General features: G+C 45.4%; 1 protein-coding gene across 2 annotated transcripts in view; it reads left to right on the top strand.

Annotated features, from left to right (window-relative positions):
- DTX2 (deltex E3 ubiquitin ligase 2) overlaps positions 1 to 25,504 on the top strand; it is a 576,494-nt gene that overhangs the window by 380,903 nt on the left and 170,087 nt on the right. For both annotated transcript variants that reach the window (XM_085649605.1, XM_085649604.1), the window contains one exon: positions 11,054 to 11,121. In XM_085649605.1, the coding sequence (XP_085505731.1) occupies positions 11,054 to 11,121 (68 nt within the window). The remainder of the gene's footprint in view (positions 1 to 11,053; positions 11,122 to 25,504) is intronic.

Below are 25,504 nucleotides of genomic sequence, written 5' to 3'. Positions count from 1 at the left end.
GGCTTCCAACCTCGGTTTGGTTAAATCTAACCTCATTGAGTTCTGAGGCAGCTGAACCGCTTCTACCTCTGCCTCTGCCTGAGAGACAGTTTTTAAAGACGCTTTCTCTGCTGTCTCTGCTGTCTTGGTCTGGGGGTACATTTCAGCAGGCATACCGTCGCCCTCCTGACTTATTACTGGCTCCTTACTAGAGTCAACTTTCGACCCCCCCGTTGGTCCGCTAGCCTTCAGTATGGTCGAATTACCCCCGATCAGCTCGGCCGTAAGTGCTGTGGCCTCTGCTTCCCCCGCCTTCTCCTTCTCCTTACCGGCTATTGGGAAAATGTCCGCAATTGAAGTGGGAGCCTGGCGAGTTTTCATCGTGCCTTTTCTTCCCCTCTCCGTTGAGAGCCCGTCTACTTCGGCCTCAGTAGGCGCCTACTTCCTTTGAGACGTTGCTTTCAAACCGGGCACGATTTTCGGAGCCATTCTGCTCTCTTCGGTCTTCTCCGCTCCGTTCCGCTCAATTCCGCTCCGTCTCCTCCGAGTTTGCACTGTTCTTGCTAAGCTCCACCTCCCCGTTCGTCCGCGGGGCTTCCACCAAACCAAGGACGCTGTGCACAACACCTCAGCCTCTACCAGCCGGCAAAAGGTATTTCGTACTTCTGTCGTAGCTAAGACTATCAGCAACATCCTCTGCTTTCAGAAAACGAAATCGGAGGGGATTCGCATGCCATCACCCTTCCATGCGTGCTTAAGCGTCCCTCGATCTAATCATTCTGCTCTCAGCCTTCACCGCCACACTGCACCGGCCGTTTACACAGCCGCCATCTTGCTTCCTTCCGTTATGCCATTGTCTCAATGTTGCTGATGAACTGTAACTCCTTGCTTATGTATATTAAAATGCCCTGACGCCATTCCAGGCCTTATCTGCGTTGTAGAAAACAGCAAGATAATTGTGAACGAAAGTGGCTTTGGTTTCTAACACAATCACTGTGCTTAAAAGCACTGTCATCTGTTGACTCTACACGCACTTCCACATGGGCTGGGACTACCGGCCACCCCCCTCCTTACTACACAAATTGCATTACTTAATTCAGCAGGTCAACACATGGGTCTTTGGAAGGCAGGGGTCAAGGGACCCCTGGCCGTATTTATTAAAATATGAAAATAAAATGAAAAATTTTATAAAATAAACATTTTTTGACAATTTTTAGAATGCACATTTCAGAACATTAGATTACATCCATTTTTGACATTATAAGATGGGCTAACCTTAACAAATATCTAGTACAGCGTGTTTCCTAACCGAATCTAAACATCCTGAAAATTAAGCACTCTAATAATTACGTCGGACGGCAAGGTCGCTAACCGGTGTCAGATCCCTTACAGCTACGCTCTCACGTTCGAGATGCGCATGCGCAACCCAGGGCACGTTTCACCCCGTGCGCTCTGAACTCCATTAAACCATAACAGGAGGGCCCACACTTGCGCACCTTGATGACGTCATAGTGTCTGTGAGGGGTGGCTACCAGCCTGAGGAAAGCGTGGACTCCCTCCCCCGCACCCTTCTAAGTAATGGATATCATATCCTGCCCCTGAAGTTCTGGGAGAGACCAATGGCCCCTCCCGATGGGCGGCCCCTTTCGTGACTGGGCCCGCCCCCCCCACGGTGGGGCGAGGAGCGAGCCTGGGGAGCGCGGGCACAAAGAGGCCGCCTCCCGCGCCCCCCCATGCTCTTAACCCCTTCGTGATCGCGGCCCCGCCCCCCCCCCCCCCAGCCCGGAAGCACACAACTACTTCCGGGGCAAGGGGGGGGCGGGAACAGCCACCACGAAGGGGACGGGATATGGGAGGGGCCGGGCCCCGCCATGCCTGCGTGGGGGCCGATTGGCCCCCCCTTTTCTAGAACCTTCCTGTGAACATAAACACGTGAACCTGTACTATACTTTGAAGCAAAGGAATAATTGTCACAGGCAAATGTTTCTTCTCTTCCCTGCGGTTAATTTTTGCTGTTAGCGTTTAGATATGTAGGATATAAATAGACTTTATCTTATTCTCGAGTACTCGCTCGTAAACGTGAGGCTGGGGTGACTGGAGTAACATAAGACCATGCTTACTTGCTGCATGAAACTGGTTCCCAACGGAAGTTGTGGAGCTAAAGAAATGTGCAATTTGAAAAGGTTTGGGAGGCATCGTTGTGGGCAGCAATGATTATGGGAAGTAGCACGATAAGAGGGAGTAGGTACTGGGATATTCTGCCCACCTAACGTAAAAAACTATCAGCTTTATGTTGGTACATTGCATTCCATAAAAAGGGTCGCAATTTGCGCACAGACCTTTACCGAGTGTATTGGGTTTTTGTGAGTCAACACCTGTTCAAACATGTTGGTTCGCAAAATTGTGATTTGTAGTGGCTCGTAAATTGACATACCTCATTATTATTACAATCTCGCAAGGGGTTTAAGTAATGCGATATGCGATGGCGCCTCCACGTGTGGACGTCAGTATCAAGCCAAGTAAATCGGTACGGTGCTACAGGTGGGGGGATAACCCTAAACCCCCTAAGAAGACCGGAGTCTAGTAGAAAGAATTACAGATGACCTGTGCACACGTTATAGTATCAACAGTATGAGTTACTGCATGTAATGAACAAACAATTAAAACAGTGGTCAAATGGCGTTTTCTTTCTTTGTGGATTTAATCTGTGATCAGATGCCCAGCCTAATAGACAAAAAGGTCAGAAATTGCAAATCTGTAGAGAAAAGGGGGTAGTGGAAAGGAAAATTAGTCAGTGCAATGGTTGCACATGGGGTAGTACGTAAAGTAAGTTTTAAAGAGGATGCAAATCAAGCTCACCTCTCGGCCTGTTGTAATTCCGTCCCGGCTGCAAAGGGGAACAAGACGGCGGGAATGGGGAGTATATAGGGAAGGAAGAGGAATAAAAAACTAAATAGCTGCATCAACATCTTCTAGATGACACCGTAGGACTAGATCGCACAAGCCGTCTGAGACAGAACTGGACCGTAAAGTCAGTGACAATGAGCAAAAACATTGCCTATGGCTAGATCACAATAACCATATGGTTGATTCATGAGCGTTTAAGAATAAAACATTCTAGTTCTGTTCGCAGATAAAACATGCATAATAGTAGAGGGAGAAGTGGAAATAGAAAGAATAGAAAATTGAGGTACAAGAAAATGCGCCAAAGACTACCTAAAAACGACACGTATCTGTGTCAGAACCTTTATGTTAGAAATGGGTAATCAACAGAACGTGTCGATGGCAATAATACGTGTGGTACCGTAACCTGTAAAAAGGTTACGTAATTGTGACAAAAGAGAAAACACGTGAGCAATAGCTCAGGTGCGTGCCTACGGTCTAAGATGTGAGCTCGGGGCATAAAAAATAATATATAGAATCAGTTGTATTGAGGCGCAAAACAACAACAAAGCAAAAAAAACGAGGTTAACTATGAGCAGTAAGCTCTTTCTAAGGCGCGTAGTTAAAAACGAAGGGAACGCAAGTGAAGCCAGAAACATGGCTCAAAAGTTTTAATGGTGGCCGGAGGAAATGTTAAATGGCGCTGGTGAAAGTCATCTCGAGTGGAAGATAAATAGAAACAAAACCATACGGGGAATATGAGGAGAATAAAAAGCTCAGACAAACTCTTAATGGCTTACCATAGAGTATAAGTGAAGTTGTCCAGCGAGTACGCCTGAGGACGAAAGAAAGCAACCAGAAGTTTAAGGAAATCCATGACTTCCATTTAAATAACAGGAACTGGTGAAATGCTAGAGCGCTAGCTCAAACCCGGTAAACCGGAAGTAAGTCACTCAAAGACCGAAAACAAACACACGCTCCAACAACGTATGTGTTAATATGGTAACTATAGAGAAACTGAAGCGTGTGTGCAGAAAAAGAGTAAAATACCAAAGTGGTCTCGAAGTTTATGGATGTGCGGTGTGCAAAAAATCTAGAGTAGGTGAACAAAGCACGGCATCAAGGAAATGGTAATCCATATTTCAAAAGACAATACCAGGCATAAAACCTTGGGTGTTAGAACCTAGATCGGGTTCAGGAACAACGAGAGGGTGAGGATAGAACCCGATCATGAGTATAGTGACAAGGTCTCCTCACGTGTGAGGATTGCCAGAAAAACCTGAAAAAGGTTCAAGAATCACGAGAGGGTAAAGATTAAACCCTGTCACAAATAGGGTGGCTAGGTCTCCTCTTGTCTAAAGATTGGCAGAATAAAATAGCATGATAAAGGGTATCAATATGGCTGCTAAATCAAATGATGGATGTAGAAAAACGTAAGAAAAGGAGGTGAGTGGTGCAGATAAAAAGGTTAAATGGCAGGTTGCTTAGTATAGACAACCTACATTTTCAGTGAAAAAATATATCACGACTAGCATTGCCTGCAGTGCATTGGACGTACAGGTAACAGGGCAATAAACCACATTGAATCAGTACCGGTTATACCCAATAGCCAATGAGTCAAGTAAACCCATGCAAAGCATATATAGGTTCCTCTTACTTCCTTCCCTATATACTCCCCATTCCCGCCGTCTTGTTCCGTAAGCCCACCACCTCCAATTTTGTTTCTCTCTAGTGCTTTGATTCTGGTACTTGCCTTATCCTACTCGTTGCCCTTCCTGGGATTGATTCACTTTTTTGCAGCCGGGACGGAATTACAACCGGCAGAGAGGTGAGCTTGATTTGCATCCTCTTTAAAACTTACTTTACGTACTACCCCATATGCAACCATTGCACTGACGAATTTTCCTTTCCACTACCCCCTTTTCTCTACAGATTTTTAATTTCTGACCTTTTTGTCCATTAGGCTGGGCATCTGATCACCGATTAAATCCACAAAGAAAGAAAACACCATTTGACCACTGTTTTAACTGTTTGTTCATTACATGCAGTACCTCATACTGTTGATACTATAACGTGTGCACAGGTCATCTGTAATACCTCGTTAATATGATGAGGTAGGTCGTAAATTGCGACCCACTACGAATCACTGCTATCACAGGGATGGTGGTATGCTGGGGTCAGCCGACCACTGTCTGGGACTGCTTTTTGTTTCCTTTTTCAATGCAGCCTGTTTTCCTTAAAAGGAAATGGGTTGAATTTAAAAAAAAAAAACAAGTTTCAAAACCCTTTTATTTTATTTTTTAATTTTTTTTTTTTTTTTTTTTTACGAGTAAGCAGTAATCCCAGAGAGCACTGTCTACTCGTAAAAATGTTTTTTGCAACATTGAAAAAGGGGCCCTCAAAAGACCCCTCCCGGTTTGTGAGTGGGTCACCACTTCCTTTGAGGTGTCAGAAACCTATCTATGATTTGTCGCAAACCATTGATGCTAACTATAAGAAATTGCAAATTGGAAGGGGCACCCTAAATACGCCCCTTTCAATTTGCGATTTGGTATTTAGTTGAAACCTATTTTGTGATTCGGTAATAAGTTACCAAATCTCAGATTAAGTTTTTCTACATACCCAAAAGCTATTCTGCGGTGGCAGAGGCTTTGATTTTGCAAATGAGGCTCTACTTTCCTTTTGTTAAAGCTAACATCCTGGATGCAAAATCACTGGTCTTGCAAGTATATGCAGACTGAGTCACTTGTGTTCAGTCATTGCTGATGCCATTGTGTTTTGACTGCAGGGTTAGATAGTTATTGACAGCTAAGGTTTTATATATACTGTATTTGCATCTATATATTTACCTTATAGTCACAAATATAGGACAGACTGTTATGGGTCATGTGATATGAAAGGTACAAAGTAGCACCCATTGGTTGTTAGGTTGTTTCTTGCATGATGGTACCTTGTTCTTCAAATTGAAGAGGTTATTTTGAAAACTAATCTGACCTTGTTGTCTATTAGATCATTAGGTCAAGCCTAGCGCAGCGCTGCCTAGGAGAGGACCTCATGTCCTCATAAGACTTTCTTAAACCTCATGCGTGTGGTTGTCACATTCTATTGGCCTTTGCGTGTGGCTTTAAAAAATGAAAGCATGCAATGGCCAAAGGCGGGTGCATGTCCCGCCTTTTCTCTAAACGTTCAGTCCAATGGCCTTTAGGTCTCGGGTGCCAGCTGCATTCCTGTATCATGTTATTCATTAACCCAGCGCGGTCGCTTTCACTTGCGACCGTGCTTGATTTCAGTGGATCTGGCCAGACGGCAGCAAACGCACCTCCACATGGCCGTGTCAACAGCCCGTTCCCATCAATTTTGTAAACCGTGACTAATCTCTTGCATGTCAACGTGTTACATTTTTGGCAGTGGCCCAAAAAGTTTCTTGGTTTCGTGCCCGCGTAGTTTGACGTCACCGAAATCTCCAGGGCCTTCGGCCGTTTGAAGTAAAACAGAAACATTTTCCACTTTCCACCCAAAGCTGAAGCGACCTTTTTTGTACGTAAAGTGTTTTTATAAGTAACTATACACGTTTTTAAGTGATACCAATTTTTGCAGATAAGTGATTTACCGCTGATCACACAACGTAGTCAAATCCTGAAGCCGGGCATAGGACTGTAACCCAAACAACATTTTCTTTTACCCATGGGGAACAGAATATCTAGCCTCCTAATTCGCTTACTAAAATATGCTGAAATGAGTAGCTGTGGACCTTGAAACAAGGAGTCCCGCTCCATGGTGTCGGTTTTCTTCTCTGCTAAAACTGTTTGATTATGCTCATATCATGCCTTTCTTGTACCGTTGTCCACTAATAAACACAGCGCGGTCGTTTTCACTTGCGCGACCGTGCTTGTTTCAAAGGTCAGCGCCGACTCGAGACCTATTCGCTCCTCCTCAACCTGCAGGGTTTTATGAATAGTCATTATTATTGTGGCAATATTTTAACCTCTATGAATAAGGTCAAAGTTTTTAAGAAGGCAAGTTACAACTGCGAGTTAAACGCTCGTTAATGATATCAGATTGTAGCTAGAGGTCGGGAGTTTGAATCCAAGAAAAACTAACTCGGCCTTCACTCTTTCAAAGTGGGTAAAGCTGAGAGTGCTCCTAGAGCACCACTCCTTGTCCAAATTAAAGAATCACTGTTGAAATGCAATCAATTAGCGGACGAAGAAATGCGATACAGGGCCAAACAGCATGTGGCCCGCGCATATTACGAAGGGGACAGACAGGGGCATACCTTAGCGACTAAAAGGATAGGGAAACCAGACACACCATCACTAAAATTACTGATGCCACTGGGGTGGACCATTACAGTACTAAAGATATTGCCATGCAATTTCGTATGGCATACTCCGACATGTACTTGTCACAGACTAGCTATCCGCAGCAGAACTAGATTTATCTTATATCGCTCTGTCATGGCTGTCAGATGGCCACAGAGAATATCTCTCTCAACTGATCACAGAAGAAGACATTAAGTCAGCCATAAAAACTCTCCCGAACGAAAAAGCGCCGGGCCCTGATGGCCTGACCTGCGAGTTTTACAAAGAGTTTGCAGCAGCAGAACTGACACCCCACTTCTTTGAAATGTACGCTGAGGCCTATGAGATGGGCACACTACCTCCCACATTAATCACAAAAGACATGGGTATTCGCTTTAGGATCTGCACATCCACAACAATAGTTCAAAGTTCATCGATATGTATATCTTGGATTTCACATATAGAGGTGCTCAACGGTGTCAACAATACCCACCCATCAGGGTATCAACACATTTAGGACGAATCCAAATGCTACATATATATACACAGTACACCTTAGCACACCCAAAAAGAGTAACTATATGTGAATGTGTGCGGCCGAGACACGTTCTCAAAAGCGGTTTGTCGTCATGGTAAACACACCGGACCTTGATAAGTCCTGATTCAAAGTGAAAACTGGTGAGAAACGTATGGCAACTCGGCGTATTTTGAAATATTCACATGTGACACGTAGAGTAACATAGGCGGCAGTGATTCGGGAATTAATCTTTCAAGTTATGATACGTATTCTTCGACTCTGAACTAGCTAGGAGCCTTAACCTCGACTTTCAAGCCTTGAAAAAGCCCAGAGGGCGAAACGCGCGTCGGCTGCTGCTGTTCTGCGTTGTTGCTTGATCATTAAAAAATCTGCAACCGGACCTGATTGGAGAGTTTCTTGTCATACGACTGTGTTTAAGGACACTTGAAATACTGACTTGTTTGCTGTGCATTTGTTTTTTTACAAATTTAGGATTATAGTTACTCTTTTTGGGTGTGCGAAGGTGTACTGTGTATATATACCTCCCACATTACGCGAGGCCCTAAATATTACACTACTCAAATAAGATAAACCACCAAACCGCTGCGACTCGTACTGTCTGTTGTCGCTCATAAACATAGATGCGAAGCTACTGGCGATGATATTGGCGACTCGACTCACCCCTCTAATGCCCAATTTAGTCCTTCCGGATTCATACCGGAACGTTCCACATCTCAATTTGAGGACGCTATTTGCCATGTACCATATTCTAGACAGACACGGACTTAAAGGCAGCGGCTGTAATGCTTGATGCAGCCAAAGCCTTCGACTCCATCGAATGGGGTTACCTTTTTAACATTCTCCGGCAAGTGGGATTTCCCTCCATATTTATGACCTGGGTACACCTGCTGTACACTACTCCGATGGTACGGGTGGAGGGCATAACACAGACCCAATCCAAATTCGGTGGGTCATATTGCGGCGAAACTACCGTTATACGCTCCACCTTTGCCGCTGACACATCACGCAGATTTATCGGTCACACACGAATCAGGTGTCATGCGCACTCTAGCATTAACTGGCATTGATAAAAGCAAGATCTCTTCCCTGATGGCAGTTTTTTAACACAAGACGACCGCAGCTATGTCCCGAACCAGAGACCATTATTCACTTTTTTAATATCCACAGACTAAAGAAAGCACTTCAAGCACACTACCCAACATTCCCGGCTGAGCCCCCTACACTACTGTCGCTGCAAACCCTACTGAGCAGCCCCACGAAACATAAACTGATAACTATCGGGCTTACAGAGAGAATACCTCATTACCTCCTAACAGGGGCATAGAGAAGTGGAACACAAAGTTAGACCCGCAGCTAACGCAAAAAGATTGGGAATACTGTTGCAAACTAACTGGCGCACTAACGCCCAATGGTAACCTACGCATTATCCATTTTAAGTACCTTCACCAAATCTACCACTCACCACACAGGCTATTTAAATGGGGTCTCGGAGACCATGACAGATGCAAGAGGTGTAGCGCCTCTGGCGCGGATTTCTGGCACTTGGCATGGGAGTGTGGAAATGTACTGGCATTCTGGGTATCTATCACTACTATTATGCATGAAATGTCTGGTCTTAAATTAGCATGTACCCCACACATATGTCTGCTGGGTTTGACGCCGACCCTGAAGGGAGCAATGGGAAGACTCATAACAATAGCTTTGCTATTAGCAAGATGCAGGGTGGCAATGTCCTGGGAGAGTCGTGCGAGCCCCTCATCTAAACAGTGGTTGAGAGATATGGTCAACTACCGTGACCACCTGGCCTTGTACGCTGAAGAACTCCCCACTATTTCTAGACCCAAGGACATCTGGGAATCACTAATGCAATATCTCCGATCGCATGTTGCTGAGACATCATCTACCCCCGATGCATAGCTCTGCTGTATTATGCTATTTCCTTTCACTAACTGTACTACACTTTATGTATATTACTCCGTCAATGTACACACTACTGTATCTTTTAAAGCCACGTGTTGATATAACTAAAGTATGTTGAGATTCTATGAATGTGTATGTTCAAGCTTAAATTAAATCACAATAAAAAAAAAAAGTGGGTAAAGCTGCACCATTAAAATTGGTACGCTTAGCACCTGTTCTAAACAGCGCTTATAAACGCCAGGGATGCTGCGAGGAGGCCGCAGCAGACGCATGTCATTATTAATATTATTATTAATATTAATAATATGTAATAAGTAAATATGCCACAGTCGTACAGAAAAGAAATGCAGCATTGTTACCACGGTTTTTAGATGAGCTGACTGAAAGCCGTGTTCACAGATGCTACACTCTTGCTGGTGTAAGCGTGTTACAAACCAACCGCACACAAATTAAACATAAACATGTATTCCTACAATCTATAGAGTTAAACCTCCACTCTGGGATCTCTTGCAAGGTTGCCTGCTGCCCGAGATGGTTATGCTTCGATGGCTCACAGGTATGTGAACTTTAGACCTCGACGGCTAATCTGTTCGTAAATCAGCACTGCGCCGCAGCGCCCAGGTCGCCTTCCCCTTGCCTTTTTATTAGAGCACGTTTTCAGATATTTAAGCCATTAAAGTTAACATTTCATGTTTTGCTACGTCTCTTTTCAAATTTATCTTCACTGGAGCAACCCCCCACGCCCCGACTATTTTTCCTATGGGAAAAATTCCCCTTGCAAAACACTTCCCCCTAACATTCACTGAAAAGCACCCTACAGTAAGAATATCCTACCCTATAAAACAAAGCTCCCTGTAGAATCGACCCTCTTAGAGCACACCACCCTCAAACAGTCCTTCTATCCCTACTACACCCATAAGACAATTTATCCTAAATGAACGTCCTTCTATGAGAAAACACATAATAAACGTTCTTCTTTAACCGCATCCTTTCCACATTCATTCTTCTGCAGGGCCACTTCCCACCAACTTTTTTTTATTAAAACATGCTGCACACAAGACTCGCCACTACACAACATACCTTAAATACATTAGCAAAGCCAATGGCTCTGTTGAACTACTTCTAAGTTCCCTAAGGCAAGACCTATAGGCTTTGCCAATGCTTGTTTTTATCCTGTGGCTATGCTTCAAGGGTTAAGCTGAATCCTCTTCTGTGACATTCATGCTTTGCTTATTTAATGCATCCATCTTTACTCAGCAGTGTATTTCTAGTAATTCCTTTGTACCTCCAGTAAGATGGTCTTGTGCAGTTGAATTAGGATACTGCTCCCTGTGAACCTTGTTAAGGCTTTTCTCTACGTGGCAAAGCGAAAATGGTCTTGTGTTTTTTTAATGCTCTTATTTGGTCTTATGTGTACTAATTTTCTTTTCAGAACCCACAAATGATCCGGAAAGTGTGGTAAAAAAATATATGGACAACCTGGATAGCCCTCTGGATGAGGTGAGCATGATGACCAGTGCTTTAGTTTCTGCATAAGTTAGGCAACCCAGTATCTTCACACCAATTTAAATAGCATTAACCCCTTAAGTGCGGAGTCCACTCCTCTTCTTCTTCCACTTAAGTCTTCAATATTTGTTTCTCCACAAAAGGTACCCAGGCAAAATTTGCATCCTTTTTTCTCCTCATGTTTGCGTTTCAAAATGTACCCACAGTTTTGGGTTTCCCTGGTGGGAACAAATAAGATTGGAAAAAAATACACATATGTTTTAAATGTGTTATACAATAAACCATGTAGATTTTCTTCCTAGAAAGTCATCAACCAAAGGTTTGCTGTGCTAATTAATATCACCTCCTTGTATACACAAAAGAAGCTACCCTGAGTGAAAAAATGATCTCACAAAAAGTGAAGGACTGTCCTCACACACCACCAGGTGTCATGCTTCATCATTGGCAGTCCACGCTCTCTAAAAAAAACTTGGTTTGATAGCGGGCCTACACCTGGAGACAGGGAGGCACTTCTAAATCTAAGTGGGGGCCTGTGATAGTGAGTGACAATTAAAAATCTGTGTAATCGCCAAAAATACATTTATTCTAAATGGCAACTACTTGATTTTAAAAGATGAAAAACTCTGAGAATGGGTAATTAGTACGCCATCACCGTAGTGATTAAAGTAGTCAATATGTTTCAGCCCTTATGGCCCAAAGGGTCCACAGCATTCATCAGGACCAGAAAAGAAATAAATGTGGGCTCCTATCTTACCAAGGTGTTAGTGCAAAATTAACACTGGGTAGGTTGACCTGTGTCACACTCTACCCGAGAGAGTTTCTTGAAACCTGTAAATGTAAAGAAAGTGAGATTGCCATCTGCGATAAATTATCCTGAGAGGTATTCGGTCAAAGTGAAGTTAAAACTGTGGTGAAAATTGCCCCACATGCATCATTATACATATAGTGGCTAAGTGGCCGAGGCAACCCCGCACCGCACGCTTGATAATATGCAGAGCCCAGGCAAACCCCGGTTGGGACTGCTGGGCTCACACATGTGCTTCTAAGCAGCGTAGATCATTACATACAGCTGACGCGAAGCCCAGGCGGACCCAGGCGGCCTCCGATTGGACACAGAGGAATTCACAGGTGTTCCACTGACAGGCTGTAATTAGGGTTTCCGCCGCATTTTCTCTTCTGATGCAAGGATCAGGCTTACCCCAGTATTGGAACTTTCATAGATTCTCATGCTTTGTATCATTCCCCGTCGTCGGAATGGGAGCCTCGGTAAATAAAAAATATCATAACCATAGAAACAAAAGAGAAAATAGGCTTAGGCCTCATCTCATTTTGTAGCATATCACCCTCTTTGTGTAAAAGAGCCCAAACTTTTGCCAGGACCAATCAGCACAGCCTCACCCTTTGGAACCTTCCTGAGAGAGCTCAGAGCCTCAGATTTTTCTACCGCACGTTGTGCTAGGGAGTCTCCACTGAGCTCTGCTCAGTTTTCTCAACTTTTCTTTCAGATATTTACATTTTAACATCTATAGTGACATTATGTCAGAAAAGGAAAAGAAAGCCTTATTCAGGCCCTGTGCTTCTTGTGGAAAGAAGAGACTTTTCATTGAGGATAAGCATGAGAGTTGTATTTACTGGTTATACCCTGAACACAAGGCCACAGACTGCAAGATTTGTCGGACTCTATCTACTAAGACTTTGCGGGACAGAGAGGGTCGACTGCTGACATGGCTGCAAAAGCTGAAGACCAGGAAGGAGGTTCTTTCTTCAGATGAGGAAGATTCGATTTCTGGCACTTCCTTCAGGAGATCAAAGAAGAGGGGTAGGTCATCTCCCTCCATCTCTGCAGAACCCCCTGTCAAAGCCCCTCACGGGATCTCTGAAAGGTCTGAGGAGGCTGGTCCCATGAAATCTCCTCACGAAAGTGAAAAGGAGAGGCAGGGACAGGCTGCTGGTGTGGACACAGCCTCTAGGGACAAAAAGGAGGTTTCTATATCTTCTCCTCCGTCCCAGAAGGAAAAGCCTGCTAAGAAACACTCTGCAGGAACTCCACAGATGGCTCCTGTGAAGAAACAGCGTCCGTCGACGGTGATTAAAGCAGGTACGTCGACGACGATTTCCACTGTAAAAACTGTTTCCTTGGTTTCGTCGACGGGACCGTCGACGATGTCTGCTCCTGTTTCATCGTCTACGATAGCTTCATTCTCGTCGTCAACAACGGTTTCCATGAAGCTCCTGTCGACGGCAGTTTCGACGACGAAGACCACGACGACGATGACAACGACGTCGATGCTGATGACGACGAGCTCGTCGACGAGACCATCGACAGTTGTCCCATCGACGATGAAGAAAGCTCCGTCGATGAGCTTGCCGTCGACGAAGAAAAAGGCTCCGTCGACGATCCTACCGTCGACGACGATTCAAGCATCGTCGACGACCTTATTGACGACGACGATTCACACTCCGTCGACGAAGACTGCTGTGCCGTCGACTATTTCATCGTCTATTTCGTCGACGCTTGGGATTCCTTCGACGACGACTCCGTCGACGGGTCAAATTTCTGGTTTTTCAATACAGAGGTTGAAAATTACACCTGAGATGACATCACCTAGGCGGGTTACGCCTTTACCACCATCTATGCTGCTAGATGAGTCGGAGGAGGAGGATGAGGTTGAGCAGTATGGGGATGCCTACGGTCCCTCAGATCTGCATGTAAAGCAGCAAGAGACTAATACTGAGGATTATTATGAACAAGATGAGCAGGAGGAACAACAATATGTTCAGCAGGAAGTACGTCTTCGCACTTTGAGACAGGACATGATAGCTATGCCAGTTGCTCTGGTTACGGACTTGCAGATGATGTTGCAGGACTACAGAGCTCGATTTCCATCACACCTGACGTTTAACCAGTGCATCCATCTACATCAGTGGTTCCGCGAGGGCCGTCAGTGGACTTGCCACCTCCCCCTAAAAATATACCACGTACCTCACCTGTGGTGGTACCAGTAGTGGTTCCTCAGACTTCGTATCCGGAACCTACCAATGAAGATGCACAGGATGTTGATACAGATGAAGAGGATGAGGTGCACGTGGTCCCACTAACTGATCCAGGGGATCCGGATGTGGATCTTGATGATACTGGAATGCAAGATCCGGATGCTACAGGGCGGGACACTAACGGGTCGCCTCCGGCAGATATCGGGGGGTTCCATAATCTTATGGAGCGTGCATCCAAAAGATTTGGTCTGCCTCTCACAGTGGAACAGTCGGACTGTTTTCTATATGATTTTAAGGCACAATACAAAAAGTCCGTCAGGTCGATTCCCATTATTGAGCATGTGTGGGATGAGGGAATCAAGATTATGCAGAACCCGGCCTCTGTCATCCCGGTTCTTCCCCGGCTGGAGAAGAAATACAAGGCCCCTGAGGGCAGTCCTGCATGTCTTCTTGGACAACCAAAGCCTGACTCGGTGATATCTCAGGCCGCACAGAGCAAGTCCAAGAATCCTTCAACACCTTTGACTACGCCTCCAGATAAGGATGGCAGGCGGCTGGACAATGTAGGGAAGAGATTTTCCACCATGGCCAGTTTGTTGGTTCGGGCAGCAAATTCATTAGCCATTCTAGGCAGGTACGACCGCCAAATGTGGTGCGACATGGAGCCGTTTATTGATCTACTACCAGACTCTAATCAGGAGGAGGCCAAGCAAGTCCTCATGGAAGGAGAGAGATGTTCCTTTGAGATCATGGACTGTGCTATGGACATAGCCTCTACCACTTTCAGGGCTTTGGCAGGGTCAGCGGTCTTGCGCCGTCAAGGCTGGTTAAGGGCAACCTGGTTCCGTCAGGAGGTCCAAAATAAGATCCTGGACCTTCCATTTGACGGGGAAATGCTTTTTGGCAAGCATGTCGATGAGGCCCTGCAGAGCATCAAGAAGGACACGGACACAGCAAAGTCCTTGGGATCCTTATCGGAAGGTTCCATTCAGAGGAGCTCGTGGAAGAGGGTTCACTTCTTACAGAGGCAACCAGCGTCCGTATTCAACGCAGTCAGGACAATCATACAAGGCTCAGTACTCGAACCAACGCCAAGGTCAATCGGCGTCTTTCTCTCGTCAGTCCCAGAGAGGACGTCAGAATCGTCAGGGACGAGGCAATGCCAAGAGGCAATAGCGGCCTCCTGGCTCTGACTACTGTTCCTCCCCTACCAAAGACACCGGTTGGGGGCAGGATCTCCTATTGTCTGGACAGCTGGGTCCTTATAACATCGGACCGGTGGGTTTTGAATATTGTTCAGAGTGGCCATACGTTGGAATTCCAAGATCTTCCTCCAACGAGAGCTCAACATCTCCGACTGTTACATCTCGAAGTCCACCAACTATTCATCAAGGGGGCAATAGAACCGGTGCCTCTTTCACAGAGGGGCATGGGTTTCTATTCCAGGTTCTTCCTGGTTCGGAAGACAGCAGATACGTGGCGTCCTATACTAGACCTAAGGGAGCTCAACACCTATCTCATCAAGCTCTCCTTCAGGATGGTCACTCTCCAGGATATTCTCCGTCTACTGAATCCGGGCGATTTTTTGGCGTCCCTGGATTTAGAGGAGGCGTACTTCCACGTTCCAATCCACCCAGCTCACAGGCAATATCTACGCTTCACAGTAGGCAAGAGCCATTTCCAGTTCAAAGTGCTTCCGTTTGGCCTTCGGTCTGCACCTCGGATATTCACGAAGATGCTGGCACCAGTCGCTGCTTTTCTCAGAAAGCAATCCCTAGAAGTGTTCCCATACTTGGACGACTGGCTCGTCAAGGCTCCATCGCTCAAGGCAACTTCTCAAGCCGTTTCAACTTGCATTCAGTTGTTCGCCCACTTGGGTCTTCAGCTCAACAGGTCCAAGTCGGTGCTGATACCCCCCAGGTCGCAAAGGTTCCTTGGAGCTATTCTGGACACAACACTATGCACCGCTCGTCCGTCGGAGGAGCGTCAACGCAAGCTGATCACCTCCGCTCATCAAGTGCTGCAGAGGAAATATTTGTCGGTTCGCCTGTACAAGTCCTTACTCGGATCGATATCATCCTGCATACCATTAATACCGCATTGCAGGCTTCATATGCGTCCTCTGCAGGAGGAGTTAGACAAACAATGGCGCCAGGCAGAAGGGTCATTCAACGACAAGGTGTGGGTAACACCAGGTATGCGCAAGGCCTGCGAGTGGTGGCTGGTAAAGGAGAACATCGCAGTAGGATTAACATTCCGGACTCCGCCGTCTCCTATGGTGGTGACCACAGATGCCTCCTTAGAAGGCTGGGGAGCGGTACTCCAGGAGCTTCAAATCAGCGGTCACTGGAGTCCAGCACAGAGCCTAAACCACATCAACGTCTTGGAGCTGATGGCCATTCGCTTAGCCTTGCTGGCGTTCCTTCCCAGAATTCAGAATCGTGCAGTGCTGGTCCGGACGGACAATACGACGGCCATGCACTACATCAACAAGCAAGGGGGAACAAGATCGCGAACTCTGTCCAAGGAAGCTCAGACGATCTGGGATTTTGCAATTTCTCACAAGATCAACCTACAAGCCGAGCACCTAGCAGGATGCCTCAACATCACGGCGGATGCTCTGAGTCGTCAGACTGAAGTGACTCACGAGTGGGAATTAGACCAAGCCACGCTGGAGGGAGTGTTCGAGGTATGGGGTACTCCGACCATACACCTCTTTGCGTCCCCGGAGAACGCCAAATGTCGGTTTTACGCAAGCAAGGTTCCCCATCGAGGATCTCTGGGGAATGCCCTTTCGATTGCTTGGTTCGGCGCATTTTGCTACGCTTTTCCTCCCATTCCCCCCATTCCTCGAGTTCTCAGGAAGGTCAAGGCGGAACCGTGCAAGATGATTCTCATTGCTCCAGCGTGGGCCCGGCAGTTCTGGTTCACGGAACTCCTGCTTCTCTCCCAGGATCGCCCAATTCGCTTGCCGCTGATTCCATCTCTGTTGTCGTGGGATCAGGGACAGGTGCTCCATCCGGATCCGAAGTCACTACACTTGACAGCGTGGCTCCTGAATACAGAGAATTCCGTCATCTGAATCTCTCCAGGGAGTGCAGGGATGTTTTGTCTCAGGCGCGGGCGCCAAGCACTAATAAGACATACAGGGCAAAATGGAAGAGGTTTTGTCTGTGGTGCCAGAGGAATAAACTCCATCCTTATAAATCCCTGCCACATCAGGTTTTACCTTACATCCTGTCGCTGGCTAAATCAGGTCTGTCGCACTCTTCTGTCAAGGTACATCGCGTTTTCGACGAAAGGCATCGGGGCCATCTCTATGGTCCGCGAGGATTGTAAAACAGTTCCTTAAAGGGTTGTTTCGGATGTATCCTCCGGTCCGAGCACCTCCACCGATCTGGCAACTCAACCTAGTACTGGCTCAGCTCATGAAAGCTCCCTTTGAGCCAATTCACAGGGCGGACTTGAAGTTCCTCTCTTGGAAGCTAGCCCTCCTCTTAGCGTTGACATCGGCTAGGAGGGTTAGTGAACTCCAGGCTCTGTCCATAGTGGAGCCATTTCTTCAGTTCAAAAAGGATGTGCTAATATTGAGAACCAACCCAAAATTCATCCCGAAGGTGCCTTCGGATTTTCATCTGAATGAACCCTTGATTTTGAATTCCTTTTTTCCACGTCCTTCTACCCAGGCAGAACGAACATTGCATTCTTTGGATGTCCAGAGATGTCTGAAATTCTATCTTGAGCGCACACGATCTTTTAGGAAGTCTACACAGTTATTTGTTTCCTACAGTGCACCACGGAAGGGATTGCCTCTCGCTAAGAGTGGCATTTCCCGCTGGATCTCCAGTGCAATTCAATTCTGTCATCAGGCTGCGGGCAAACCTTTGGACAGAAGGTCCCGTGCTCATTCTACAAGAGCGATGGCGTCTTCAGTGGCTCTTTTTGCTGGAGTTGCTATCAAAGACATTTGCAGGGCAGCAACGTGGAGCAGTGTACACACCTTCACGAAACACTACTGCCTGGAGTCGGTGGGACGAGATGACGTTGCTGTTGGTCAAGCAGTCCTCAGGAATCTTTTTCATTGAGAGGTGAGCTTTCCCTACAATCCCTCCATCCTGGTAAGCACATTTGGTTCAGTGATGATTGTTTTTTCTTGATTACCATGTACTAGATTTTACTGTAAATTGAGATGGTTATGTAAGGCCAAGTGTCTACCAAAATGTGCTTTTGTGATTTACTGCTAGCTATTCTGATACAAAGCATGAGAATCTATGAAAGTTCCAATACTGGGGTAAGAAAACAAGTTACTTACCTGTAACTTTGGTTCCCCAGTATTGGTAACTTTCATAGATTCTCATGCGCCCACCCACCTCCCCTGGGAAAGCTCTGCCTGTTTACTGAGGTAGTGGCTGTTTGCACAACGGCTACGAAAATCTGAGGCTCTGAGCTCTCTCAGGAAGGTTCCAAAGGGTGAGGCTGTGCTGATTGGTCCTGGCAAAAGTTTGGGCTCTTTTACACAAAGAGGGTGATATGCTACAAAATGAGATGAGGCCTAAGCCTATTTTCTCTTTTGTTTCTATGGTTATGATATTTTTTATTTACCATGGCTCCCATTCCGACGACGGGGAATGATACAAAGCATGAGATTCTATGAAAGTTACCAATACTGGGGAACCAAAGTTACAGGTAAGTAACTTGTTTTCATACGATCGCTAACATGCAGGAGGGCTTTCAAGACACCGGAAACCTTCTTAGACAAACTCGTGTCACACATGCTACCAATTTACTCATTAGGGGGACTATTTAAAGCCGGAATTACACAACTGGGAAGAGGAGAGAACACAACTAGGATCACTGAGAGAGACGTACCTTGATGGAGTAAGAGTATGAGTGGTAGTGTGGATGCGTGCTAGTTCCCTCCCCCGGGATTCCCCAGGGTTTCTGTGTTGCACAATATCACCTCCTTCCCAACTTTCAGTAACAGGGAGAGTTAATAAAAGAAATGCACTGTTTTTCTAAGTTGTTGTTCATATTTCCTATTTTTGTGATTGCTTTACTTGACGTTTGTGATGGAAACAGGTGTGATACCTATGGGTGAATTCCGAAAGCTTCTACATTTCTGAAAATCAAATAACCTTCAGAATTTAGCAAGGGGTAAATTGTGTTGATCACTCATTGATTTCCAAAAGAAATTATTTATTGAAATGAAAAACCAATCCTATTTAGTAAAAAAACAAATAGTAATATATGACCATGTTTTCATCTGTAATTTTCTGCCCCAATGTATGATTTACAAAAGTTACAAAGCAATACGTCAGTCAGACACTTCCTTCGCTGGAGCTACAGGTTATAACTATTTTTTGTTGTGTACTGACTATGCATCAGTTTTCAAGGTGAAATCTAGGGAATAAAAATGCATATGAATAGATATGCATTTTGAAGAAGCGCTAAAGAATCTGAATTTAGGAACAGTAGTGACTTCTACGACTCTGTGGTTACCCATATGTCATGTGATTCAGAGAGTAGTGAACAAAATGTGTTCTTTCTTCTGCACTGGCTGACATTTTGGAAGTTAAACATTTAATGAAATTCAATAAATAATAATGAATGTTTTACTGTTCTATGATTCTGCTCTTCTTTCAATTAAAACCATGAGCTAATCATTCACAACGGAAAAAGCACCTGCAATGTGGAGACCTCAAGAGTTTTTTTCATTGACATTGCAGTCTTTCTGGCCATGTAGTTAGATGTGATATCTGGGCCCCGAGTCTGCCGGCATGCAGGGAAACGTACCAATGAAGACATTTCTGAAAACTAGATGCTCTCTATACTCTGTTCACCCTTTCAAATTATCTATCACTTGCGTGCTATTCAGTCTATTGAGAAAAGGTTTAAGGTTCAGCGGTAGTCTTGTGCTATGTTTAGTTTCCCTCATCACAATGAAAGCTCATTAAAGTAAGTAGCATATTGTTAGGACAAATTTTATATAAAATAATATATTTTTATCTTAAAGATAGGAGTGAACTGGGGGATATAAAAATGGCATGACAGTTGAAAATAATATACACATTTATAATAAAAGGAATATAATTGTGAAAATTAGAAGTATACAGCACAGTTAAAAGTAATATATAAACTTGAATGTTTATTGAGGTTTTGTAACCTCCTCTGTGAAAATAAGTGGCCATACATTAGAAATAATTTTTTTAAAGAGCCAAATTCTGTCTTTACAATAGGATCTACATTAGAAACCTGAGTTGTCATGTGACTAAACCACCTTCACCAAGCACTGTAAGAATTGTTGCTATATTCTCCCAATTCATAATACTTTGTTTAGGAATGCATGTAAATCTACAGCACTACATGAAAATCAACAGCACTATATGCAACATGCCTACAGCGCAAGTAACATATTCCCTATAGAATCTAATGCAAACAACATAAACACCATGTACAAGGGTTCCATCTTACAATGACATTTATTCACTATAAACTTGGTTATTGTTAATGGACCATTATACAATCCAGATACAGTGTGCATGAACTGTTTCTGTTTTTATCCATAATGCAAACAGCCTTATGACCAATCAACAAAGTTCCCTGTGCCTTAGAGACATAAGGCTAAGAGCCCCATCTTCGAAGATACTTAATGAGAAACCTCTCCCAGTAGCTGTTCTCTCGTGCCCGCAGTCAGCATGAGCATGGAACTGCTGCGCTAAGCCATCCATCTCCCCCAGGACATTGGAGGCATTGCAGTGCTCCTGGGGCTTTGTCCTTTCCAGGGTGTCGTCCACTTTGGGTGTGCAGAGGCACTTAATCTTCTCTTTTGTCCCTGGAGAGTTGGGGGACCCAGGGCACTTTTAAACTTTTAATGAATGTATATAGGTTTCCCTCTTTTGAAACTTGTGAGTCATCGCTGCCTCGTACGTTTCAAGGTGGTGGGGAAAAAAAGATTTCAGACCAATCTAGCCCAGCTGCATTTTGATAAAATTCAAAATGAGATTAACAGGATTCCGGTTTCAACGAATTTATGGAAAAGTGTTAATGCTTTAAATCCCATGGGCACCTTTTTTATTGGGAATATCTCAAAAACTACTTGACTTATTTGCACCAAATCAAAACAAGCACTCTCCTGATGATAACATTGTGTAAATGACTAATGTAGGTCAAAACATGGAAGCTTGTAACTTTGGCCTGTCACAAAACATCTTTGATCACAGTACAAAATTGTATATCATAATACTGTTGCTATGATAGTGTTACAACAAACAAATGATGGACGGAATGCTGACAATGCATACATTCTCCCCCAGTCAAGAGATCTGGGTTAAATCCATCGTTCTTTTGCCCACTACACCACCACAGTTTAGACATGGCCATATGCAAATCAGTCTTGAACCTGTGCCTCATGGGAACAGTCCAGCCCAAACTGCCAAGCCATGTCTTCCCTGGACCGGAATCAAGCATCCTAGGACCGGTTTCTGGCTATCAGCCGTCATCAGCCAGGATAGCTTGAGTCCAGTGGCGTAGTGAGCACGGGTCCCACGTCTGGGAATACCCATCCCACTTAGGGCGAAAAGCGTTACAACAAACAAATGATGGACGGAATGCTGACAATGCATACATTCTCCCCCAGTCAAGAGATCTGGGTTAAATCCATCGTTCTTTTGCCCACTACACCACCCCAGTTTAGACATGGCCATATGCAAATCAGTCTTGAACCTGTGCCTCATGGGAACAGTCCAGCCCAAACTGCCAAGCCATGTCTTCCCTGGACCGGAATCAAGCATCCTAGGACCGGTTTCTGGCTATCAGCCGTCATCAGCCAGGATAGCTTGAGTCCAGTGGCGTAGTGAGCACGGGTCCCACGTCTGGGAATACCCATCCCACTAGGGCGAAAAGCGTTACAACAAACAAATGATGGACGGAATGCTGACAATGCATACATTCTCCCCCAGTCAAGAGATCTGGGTTAAATCCATCGTTCTTTTGCCCACTACACCACCCCAGTTTAGACATGGCCATATGCAAATCAGTCTTGAACCTGTGCCTCATGGGAACAGTCCAGCCCAAACTGCCAAGCCATGTCTTCCCTGGACCGGAATCAAGCATCCTAGGACCGGTTTCTGGCTATCAGCCGTCATCAGCCAGGATAGCTTGAGTCCAGTGGCGTAGTGAGCACGGGTCCCACGTCTGGGAATACCCATCCCACTTAGGGCGAAAAGCGTTACAACAAACAAATGATGGACGGAATGCTGACAATGCATACATTCTCCCCCAGTCAAGAGATCTGGGTTAAATCCATCGTTCTTTTGCCCACTACACCACCCCAGTTTAGACATGGCCATATGCAAATCAGTCTTGAACCTGTGCCTCATGGGAACAGTCCAGCCCAAACTGCCAAGCCATGTCTTCCCTGGACCGGAATCAAGCATCCTAGGACCGGTTTCTGGCTATCAGCCGTCATCAGCCAGGATAGCTTGAGTCCAGTGGCGTAGTGAGCACGGGTCCCACGTCTGGGAATACCCATCCCACTTAGGGTATGCTCAGACGTGAGTCCCTTGCTCTCCATGCCACTGGAATCAGGCTATCCTGGCTGATGAGGGCTGAAAGCCCGAAACCGGTCCTAGGATGCTTGTTTCCAGTCCAGGGAGGACCTGGCTTGGCAGTTCGGGCTGGACTGTTCCCATGGGGCACAGGGTCAAGACTGATTTGCATATGGCTGGGTTCAAACTGGAATGGCATGGTGAGCAAAAAAACGATGGATTTAGGCCCAGATCTCTGTACTGGGGTGAATGTATGACATTGTTCTGCATTCTGTCCATCAATTGTTATTTTTGCATTTGTCACCCCGAGTGGGAAGGGTATGCTCAGACGTGAGTCCCTTGCTCTCCATGCCACTGGAATCAGGCTATCCTGGCTGATGAGGGCTGAAAGCCCGAAACCGGTCCTAGGATGCTTGTTTCCAGTCCAGGGAGGACCTGGCTTGGCAGTTCGGGCTGGACTGTTCCCATGGGGCACAGGGTCAAGACTGATTTGCATATGGCTGGGTTCAAACTGGAATGGCATGGTGAGCAAAAAAACGATGGATTTAGGCCCAGATCTCTGTACTGGGGTGAATGTATGACATTGTTCTGCATTCTGTCCATCAATTGTTATTTTTGCATTTGTCACCCCGAGTGGGAAGGGTATGCTCAGACGTGAGTCCCTTGCTCTCCATGCCACTGGAATCAGGCTATCCTGGCTGATGAGGGCTGAAAGCCCGAAACCGGTCCTAGGATGCTTGTTTCCAGTCCAGGGAGGACCTGGCTTGGCAGTTCGGGCTGGACTGTTCCCATGGGGCACAGGGTCAAGACTGATTTGCATATGGCTGGGTTCAAACTGGAATGGCATGGTGAGCAAAAAAACGATGGATTTAGGCCCAGATCTCTGTACTGGGGTGAATGTATGACATTGTTCTGCATTCTGTCCATCAATTGTTATTTTTGCTATGATAGTGTACATGACCGCCATCATCGGATTGAAGTGTTTGTTGCATTGCTTTTGAACGTTGTGTTTTATCCAAGCACTGTGCTATCTCACCTTTTTGTTCGTGTAGCACCCTCTGCATGTATTTAATCGCTTTAGACATTCTAAGCATACATAAATCTGTCTTTATAATCTTGTGTACGTTTTTAGGAATTAATATAACTTTAGTATTTGCACTATGTTTCTTCATAGTATAGTGTCCAGCATGCTTATTTGATTTATAATATTTTGTAATCTATTTACAAGCTAAGCATTGGTGAATCAATGTTGTTCCTTCCACTGTACGTACATTGCTCATTTTAATTATTACCAAAGAAGCCATTGTTTACCAAAAGAAAATGGGGTGCAAGCTGTCTCAACATCTGAGATCCTTTCTACCTCGCAAGACCAGCACAGCAAGAGGCATCCAGCAAACACCTGGTGCCTCAGGAAATCCTTTGTGATCAAAGAAACCGAGAAACCAGTCCTACTATACCATAACGGAAACGGTGTTTACACCTATTACTTTCTGGTTTCAAGGAAAGGTCTAGAGTAGGAATACCAGCCTGTTATGGATCTTGGTACAACAAAATATTCCATAAAGCGAAAGAAGTTTTGGATATTGGCACTTCTCCAGATTTATTTATTATTTGTCAATCTTTGTATAGCGCACTATCATTATTACTGGAGTCTCTTCTCCCTAAAAGATACAGCTGACTAAGGTGGAATTGGGACCTTATTAACCCCTGTTGAAAAGGTAGGTTTTAAAGTCTTCCTTAAATGCACCAGTGATGATGGAGAATAGATTTCATGGGCAACAGAATTCCAAGGGATGGTTCCAGAGTGGCAGCCCTTCTTTTTAGGTCTCACCTGAGCCAGCGCATGCGCTGCTCTGGCGAGACTTTTAGTAAGTGGGCTTCAAAAAGCCGACCACAGCTTTTTGTGTGGCCTAGAGCGTGCAGTTACGTGCACAGTTACGAGCACAGGCGCCATCTGGCTTTCCTGTCTCGTCATGGCTCATTAAGTGCATTGCTCACGGGCACCCTTACAACCTCACTTTCACTTTTTACGGCCACGCGGCCAATGCTTGTTTTTATTTCCTTTGAGCGCGTGCGCGCCTCCTCACTCGCACCTCTGCCCGTCATTGCTTCAGTCCTTCTGGCGCCTGTCACTCCGTCTGAGCACACTCGCTGAGAGTAATGGGCATCCGCTTTTAAGCAATGCTTGTTTTATTTGCTGATTGCTTTGGTGTTAAAATAAAAAAAGAACATTGTCATTGTATATGTGACAACATGCTCCATAATTTGTATTTTCTTGTCCTATAATTTCGCCATTCTTGCCACACAATGTTTGTTAAATGGCGCAAACTTTGTGTGGTGCCCTTATCACACTTATGGGCACACTCAAAAGGGGGATGCTACAGTGACATGTTACCATCCCCAAACGAATTTCTGGACGTGGTCGCCTATCGCCACCTGCAGGGGTATCTCTTCTTTTTCTTTGTTGCTCTCCCGAACTATTTTCTGACTCTGTCGACCCAATCTACCGCTCTTTCACACACTCGCATGAAGCGCCTTTTCTCACCCTCTCCTGCTTCCTTGACATCTCTTTCTCTCCCCTCTTAGGCCCCTTGTTCTCGCTGGTCTTTTTCTTTCCAGACTCTCTTCCCTTGCTCACGGGCTCTCCCCACTTTTCCTCCCCTCACTCTCCCAGAATCTCCGCTCCATACGTGAACGAGCTAGGACATTATACATGGTCTCACTAGCTCCTCCTTTTCTCATTGCTTTCCCTATCTTCTCAACCTCAGCTCTCTTCATACTTTGCCCTGTCTCCACCTTTTGTCTTTTTCATTCCAGTTTCCCGCCACTCTGTCCCC

The sequence above is a fragment of the Triturus cristatus genome, chromosome 3_2, assembly GCF_964204655.1.
Source record: "Triturus cristatus chromosome 3_2, aTriCri1.1, whole genome shotgun sequence".
Classification (NCBI taxonomy): Eukaryota; Metazoa; Chordata; class Amphibia; order Caudata; family Salamandridae; genus Triturus; species Triturus cristatus.
The sequence above is the reverse complement of the archived record's forward strand: the minus strand, read 5'-3'. Positions and strand labels throughout refer to the sequence as shown.